At 43.8% G+C, this 7803-nt stretch overlaps 1 protein-coding gene across 1 annotated transcript in view; it reads right to left on the minus strand.

Annotated features, from left to right (window-relative positions):
* LOC132780312 (zinc finger protein Rlf) overlaps nt 1-569 on the minus strand; it is a 33443-nt gene extending 32874 nt beyond the window's left edge. The window contains exon 1 of the mRNA XM_060783939.2: nt 358-569. Coding sequence (XP_060639922.2) covers nt 358-519 — 162 coding nt within the window. The 5' untranslated portion in view covers nt 520-569. The remainder of the gene's footprint in view (nt 1-357) is intronic.
* Nucleotides 570-7803: the final 7234 nt, after the last annotated feature.

The following is a 7803-nucleotide window of genomic DNA, read 5'->3' on the forward strand; positions in this document are numbered from 1 at the left end:
GAACTACACAAAATAATCAAGGAGACAAGATGTTTTTTCACAAAGCCTTCCCAACGGACGAAGGCATCGAGGAAGAGACAGCAACTCGAGGCAGGGCATGGATTGGTGGCCCAACAACAACACAAGCTTCGATGGGGACAGAGGCGGACTGGCGCGGCGACAGCCCCTCGGCCCCGCCTCCTCAGCGAAAGGCCGTTGCTTGGCGCCGAGGAGGCGGGGCCGAGGGGCCGTCCCCGTCCGAATTAAGGCGCCTGCTAGGCCTCGCCGAAACGCGCCACACGCAGCTAGCCGCCCGCCCGGAAGCGCCTCTGCCGCGGCCCAGCTTCCCCTCCCTCCCTCCCTTCCTCCTTTCCTCACCTGGCAGAACTCCCGGCAGTAAGCCTCCGAGGAGGAGGAGGAGGCCCCGTCCGCTCGCCGCTCTCCCAGCTCGGCCTGCAGTTGCCCCAGCCGGGAACGGAGGCCCGCGGCCAAGCGCTGAGTCTCCGGCCGCAGGGCCGCGTCAGCCTCGGCGTCCGCCATCTGCACCCGGCCCCAGCGCGCGTAGGCAGCAGAGTCACGTGACGCTCCCCCTCGCAGCCGCTGACCACATCGGCGGGGGACGGCCTCACGTGACCGCAGGCCCCGCCCCCTTTTCCTTCCTACGCAGGTCCTATTGGTCGCGCGCTTCGGTTGGCTTGCCGTGACGCCAATCCATCGCGCCGGGAGGGGCTTGTTTGCCTTCTTTCCCTGAGGTGGTGGCCAATGGGGAGCCTTTTCCGTGTGATGCAAGGCTCTTGCGTTGTGGTGCTGCGGCAAAAGTGTCTAATACGAGTATGGACCAACTTGGGCCTTCCAGGCGTTTTGGACTTCAACTCGCACCATTCCTCACAGTCTCAGGCCCTTCCCTTTTCCCCCTCAGCCGCATCACTCAGGCTTGGGCCAACTTTGGCCTTCCAGGTGTTTTGGACTTCAACTCCCACCATTCCTCACAGCCTTAGGCCCTTTCCTTTCCCTCCACAGCCCCATAACTCAGGCCTAGGCCAACTTGGGCCCTCCAGGTGTTTTGGACTTCAACTCCCACCATTCCTCACAGCCTTAGGCCCTTTCCTTTCCCCCCCACAGTGCCATAACTCAGGCCTGGGCCAACTTGGGCCCTCCAGGTGTTTTGGACTTCAACTCCCACCATTCCTCACAGCCTTAGGCCCTTTCCTTTCCCCCCACAGCGCCATAACTCAGGCTTGGGCCAACTCGGGCCCTCCAGGTGTTTTGGACTTCAACTCCCACCATTCCTCACCGCCTCAGGCCCTTTCCTTTTCCCCCTCAGCCGCATAACTCAGGCTTGGGCCAACTTTGGCCTTCCAGGTGTTTTGGACTTCGACTCCCACCATTCCTCACAGTCTCAGGCCCTTCCCTTTTTCCCCTCAGCCGCATCACTCAGGCTTGGGCCAACTTTGGCCCTCCAGGTGTTTTGGACTTCAACTCCCACCATTCCTCACAGCCTCAGGCCCTTTCCTTTCCCCCCACAGCCCCATAATTCAGGCCTGGGCCAACTCGGCCCCTCCAGGTGTTTTGGACTTCAATTCCCACCATTCCTCACAGTCTCAGGCCCTTTCCTTTATAATAATAATAATAAAAAAACTTTATTTATACCCCACTACCATCTCCCCAAGGGACTCTGTGCAGCTTACGTGAGGCCGGGGCCACAATACATCAATAATTAAAACAATAACAAGTAATACAAAACAATAAAAATAAAATCATAGCAGGAAATAAGCATTAACAGAAACACAACCAAGTTTCATTTCCCTCACAGCCGCATAACTCAGGCCTGGGCCAACTTGGGCCCTCCAGGTGTTTTGGACTTCGACTCCCACCATTCCTCACAGCCTCAGGCCCTTTCCTTTTCCTCCTCAACCTCAGTTGGTGTATGCCTGGTCTTTATTTAGTTATTTATTTATTTCCGGTATTTCTGCCCCGTCTTTCTCAACCTCCGAAGGGAGACTCAAGATGGCTTACATTTGGCACAATTTGATGCCATTAAATATAACAAAGCAATATAACAACAATTAAAACAATAAATAGCATATTAATTACAACAATAAAAACAGTATTAACCGCCGTATCACCATTCCAGTCGAATTCCATATCCAAAGCGCTATTTATTTATGACATTTATATGCTGCCCTTCTCACTCTGAAGGGGACTCAGAGCAGCTTACAAGTAAAAAGGAAATACAATATGTTATTATTATTATTATTATTATTATCATAGCACAATATTAATATTATATATTACATTGTACTATAACATTATACTGTAATATTATTAGTAATGTTGTTTATTCGTTCAGTCACTTCCAACTCTTCGTGACCTCATGGACCAGCCCATGCCAGAGCTGTCTGTCAGCCATCACCTCCCCCAACTCCTTCAAGGTTAAGCTAGTCAGTTCAAAGATACCATCCATCTTAGTAATATTACATTTATTGTGTCTTGGTCACCTCCAGATTGGACTACTGCAAGGCGCTCTACGTGGGGCTGCCCTTGAAAATGGCTCGGAAGTTCCAACTGGTCCAACGAGCAGCGGCCAGGATGTTAACTGGGGCCCCTTACAGAGAGAGGTCAACCCTGCTGTTTAAGGAGCTCCACTGGCTGCCGTTTATTTTCCGAGCCCAATTAAGGTGCAGGTGCTTACCTACAAAGCCCTGAACGGTTTGGGACCACCCTACCTGCGTGACCGCATCTCTGTCTACAAACCCACACGTTCACTTCGGGCATCTGGAGAGGCCCTGCTCGTGATCCCGCCTACGTCGCAAGCGGGTTTGGTGGGGACACGAGACAGGGCCTTTTCTGTGGTGGCCCCCTGACTCTGGAACACCCTCCCCAAAGATCTTAGACAGGCCCCTACACTGGCAGTCTTTAGAAAGAACTTGAAGACCTGGCTGTTCCGATGTGCCTTCCCAGAATAGGAAATCTCCAATACCAAGTCCCATAAGCACTTTATTAAAACTAAGATTGCCGCACACTGCACACTGCACTTGCCCTATAAGCCTTATATACCACCTGTCACATCAGCACTTTTAATCCTGTACCCATTACTCTGGCCCGGCCCAGTTTTATTGTGTCTTAGTGTATTGTTTATTGCTTGTTGTTTATATTGCTTTAATTGTTTTTAATTTGCCTTAGGTTTTTGTATCGTTATGTTGTGTTTTGAGGCCTTGGCCTTTGTAAGCCGCTTCAAGTCCTTCGGGAGATGCTAGCGGGGTACAAATAAAGTTAAAAATAATAATAATAATAATAATAATAATAATAATTTAATATAAAATATATAATTATAATATCATTTTATTAGTAGTAGTATATTTTATTACATTATAATATTCTCAATATTATATGTATATACAATATATATTATATTATATTATATTATATTATATTATATTATATTATATTATATTATAAGCACAGTGTAGAAGACAAGATGGAACTGCCTTCCTGGCCCCTCTCTTCATTCTGATCTCAGAGCAGCAGTTGATGCTGGGGGGGGGGGGGGGGGGGCTCCCAACTGATGACATTAGAGACCAGATGGAACTGGCTTCATGGCCCCTCTCTTCATTCATTCATTATTATTTATGCCTGCTGTCCAAAAGCCTGGTCCCAGAACCACGACTTCAATTTCTTCCTAAAAGACAGGAGGGATGAAGCCAATCTTACTTCGTTGGGAAACGAGTTCCACAGGCAGGGGGCTACTGCTGAGAAGGCCCTGTCTCTCGTCACCGCCAGATGTATTTGTGACGCTGGTGGGAGCGAGAGCAGGGCCTCCCCATATGATCTTAAACTGCAAGGCGGGACATAGAGGGAGATGCATTCAGACAAGTAAGCTGGGCCAGAAGCGTATAGAGCTTTATAGGTACATTGGCAGTCTTCAGAAAAAACTTGAAGACCTGGCTGTTCCGATGTGCCTTCCGAGACTAGGAAATCTCCAATACCAAGTCCCAGACGCACTATACTAGTATTAAGATTACTGCACGCCGCACACTGCACTTGCCCTATATGCCTTATATACCACCTGTCACATCAGCACTTTTAATCCTGTACCCCATTACTCTGGCCGGCCCAGTTTTATTGTGTCTTTGTGTACTGTTTATTGCCTGTTGTTTATATTGCTTTATTTGTTTTAATTTGCTTTAGGTTTTGTATTGTATATTGTGTGTTGAGGCTTTGGCCTTTGTAAGCCGCATCGAGTCCCTTGGGAGATGCTACCGGGGTACAAATAAAGTATAATAATAATAATAATAATGGGTCAAAACCAGCACTTTGAATTGAGTTCGGAAGTGGATTGGCAGCCATTGGAGCTGACATAACAAGGGGGTGGTGTGCTCCCTGTATTTCGCTCCAGTTAGTAATCTGGCTGCAGCCCGTTGGACTAGCTGAAGTTTCCGAACAGTCTTCAAAGGCAGCCCCATGTAGAATGTGTTGCAGTAATCTATTTGGGATGTAACAAGAGCGTGGACCACTGTTGCCGGATCAGACTTCCCAAGGTATGGGTGCAGCTGGCGCACAAGCTTTAAATGTGCAAAAGCTCCCCCGGGCACCACCGAAACCTTGGTCTGCTCTGCAGATATCCTCTCTCTCTGGTAAATTTAGCTCCCCAGCTGATCATTACATTTGGACTACATCTCCCAGACTGAAAGGCTATAGTCTGGGAATGTTAGTCCAAGACGTAATGCTTCCAAATTCTCCATCTATTCAGCAGGAGACCAGATCTGGAGTTGTTTCACAATATACCATTTTAGCAATTGTGATTCCACTTTTTCTGCCATAGCAATTCTGGATTTAGCAGGATAGTTAGAAGTCTCAGTCACATCGCTCTGGTTCCAACTAATGGCCACTAATTCTCCATTAATTTGTCTAATCCCCATTTTAGCTGGTGACCGTTGACACATTTCGTAGCAGCAAATACAACAACAATATTTGTTACCTGTCTCTGCTTGTGGCTTGAGGTAGGGTACCACACAGTTAAAAAAACAACTAAAACACACTTTAAAAATACATATAACAAAATTAACTCAAGACCAACACCAGTAAAATGAAGGCTAAAACTTACAAATAATAACACTATGTGACAAAGTTTTAAAAAAATTCTGTACCTGACTTAAAAGTGTTATTCCTGTTCAACTTATTTTGAAAGTAGTTGCTTATTTATTTATTTATTTACTTACTTACTTATTTATCGTGTCAGAAGCGAATTGAGGGTACAGTTATAATGCATAGAAAAACCTCAAAGAAAGTTAAACACTTGGCATTATACTAAATTTTATTTGATCAGAAGCTGGCCACTTGGATTGCCTCTGGTGTCACTGTGAGAAGGTCCTCCATTGTGCATGTGGCAGGGTTCAGACTAAATTGTAGTAAGTGGTCTGTGGTTTGCTCTTCTCCCCATTTGCACGTCATGGCTTCCACTTTGTAGCCCCATTTCTTAAGGTTGGCTCTGCATCTCGTGGTGCCAGAGCGCAGTCTGTTCAGCGCCTTCCAGTCTTCTGTGTGCCAAAGTAATTGCTATTACTCCAGAAACTTCATTTTTGTGGCTGCCACAAACTCTGTTGAATTGGTTGAGACTCAATGAGAAATTTATTGAAAAACTATAGCAAAATGTACTGCAGGATGTCCCTCCCCAAAAACAGTTTAATAAACCTTTTCCATGTTTTTTATGATAGAGCCAATTATGAAATTACATGTATAACCCAGGAACAAACATTGTGTTATATAATATAATGCATGCAATTTATCTATGTGTTAGCTATGCACTGTGTAAAGAGGTAGCATTTTTTATCTGAATACCCCACCTAGCTGTTTCACTGGATGGCACTTACTATTAACAGTAAGTGCCATCCTATGGATATGGGCAGTAAATAGCCAACCCATCTCTTTACCACTAGCAAACACCCAATTTTATCATGGTCTTCTTAAAAGGCATCCGAGCCCTGTGACTGCAGTTTCAAACGTGATCGTTTGTTGTGAGGATTACCCTGTGCTGAGAAGGAGTTGAAATAAAAGCAAAAGTGAGAGAGAGTAAGAAAGAGAAGGTGCAAGGAGCAATAAAAATAAAGAAAGGGTCTGAAGTTCAAGGATACTTTCAGCTGACCTCTCACTGAAGAAGCAAATTGACACAAAAGGCTGCCCGTTAGTGAAAGTACCCCCTCAATGACTGGACTTTGCTCCACATATCTTTGCCTGGATTATACCTTGGCACTGGGATTTGCTCTAACTCTGACATTTATATAGATTTTTGTATTTCACAAAGCAAATCCATAGAGAATTTTTAGCATCTAGGTAATTTCATAATTCTTACTATTTTAATATTTATTTTACATTTTTTTATTATTTTAATTATTATTAATTCAATATGAGACTTAGTTCTCGAGCATATTTTCCTGCTTTTAATAATTTCAATAACTGTAAAATTATAAGGATAAAACTTTAAAGTAAAAGTAACATCATCTTTGTACAAAGCCCAGGAGTATCAAACAATTTTGATTTTGATTTTAGGCTTAAACTTTCAGTGCCATAGAATGGTGTCTACAGTTATGCAAAGCCTCTGCTCTTAAAACTCTGCCTACTCTTGTCCAAAAGTTGATTTTAGAATACTATCACCCAAAAAAATGCTGAGAAATAATTAATAGCAAGTGAGCACTGGTTCAATCAAGAATTCACAGATCTCATCACATTAGACAGAGCAATGGAAGCAAGAGATGATGGTGATGAAGCAGAATCTATCTCTCTGTTCTCCCTTAACAAAGTGCTGCTAATTGGCCTATTGACCTAGATCTAATGGAAGTGACTCCTCACTAGCATCAAAAAGACAATCATCTTCTCACAAAAGGTATCCAGTTATCTTATGGACAGAACTTAAGGGTGAAATATCTTACTTTTCTGTTAACTCCAGTAAATAATGCTGTTTTGCCCACACAACCTATTTAGTTAATATGTATTCTGTGCCCTTTACAGAATAAAATTTCTGGCAATACAGTTTTTTTCTATAAAACTGTACATGTCAGGTAGTGTGCTTTGTTGGGCTGGATATTTCTTACCCAGAATACATTAATTGTTCACTATAATTTGTATTTGGTCTTCAGATGTCTCTCCTTTCTCCTGAATATTAGGAATATAGATTAAAATGTTATATAGATAGTTGTACTCAAGGCTGTATGAACCATATTCCTTTCCCCTACAACAAGATATGGTTGAACTGCAACTCTCATAAAGTGTTTTGATCTATCTAGATATCTACATATACCATAGAATGTTTGTATATCTTTATACAGAGAGGGATAGAGTAAACTGACTTGGCATTTATGAATGAAAGAAAGGTGGGAAATAAATTATTAATATCATCATCATCATAATCATGCATGCATGCATAGTTAGCCGGGATATTTCAGGCTACTAGGAGTTGTAGCCAGCAACATTTGGAGGGCCACACATTAGTTTACTATATCAGATTTTTGCTGCCTGTGTAGCTCCACAAGCATCTTTTAACTGCAACATCCTTTGTAAATTGTCAAAAAATTAACCACTTCTATTATGAATCCTACACTGAACCAAAGGTAATAATAGCATGTTGATTTCCCCCCGTTTGCATATACTTTGTGGGTTTGTATAAATTATTGTGACAGAGGATCAATGTGTTTTCTGAACAGATTTTATATGAGTCCTACTTGCGACAGAATGTGGGAACCAGACGTTCCCATTAATTTTTTTGTTACGATTCCACCAGTCTGCTTCTTCAACTTCATCCCAAGGCGTTCTGCAGTCATTTGATTTATG

Source organism: Anolis sagrei, chromosome X (assembly GCF_037176765.1).
Source record: "Anolis sagrei isolate rAnoSag1 chromosome X, rAnoSag1.mat, whole genome shotgun sequence".
Classification (NCBI taxonomy): domain Eukaryota; kingdom Metazoa; phylum Chordata; class Lepidosauria; order Squamata; family Dactyloidae; genus Anolis; species Anolis sagrei.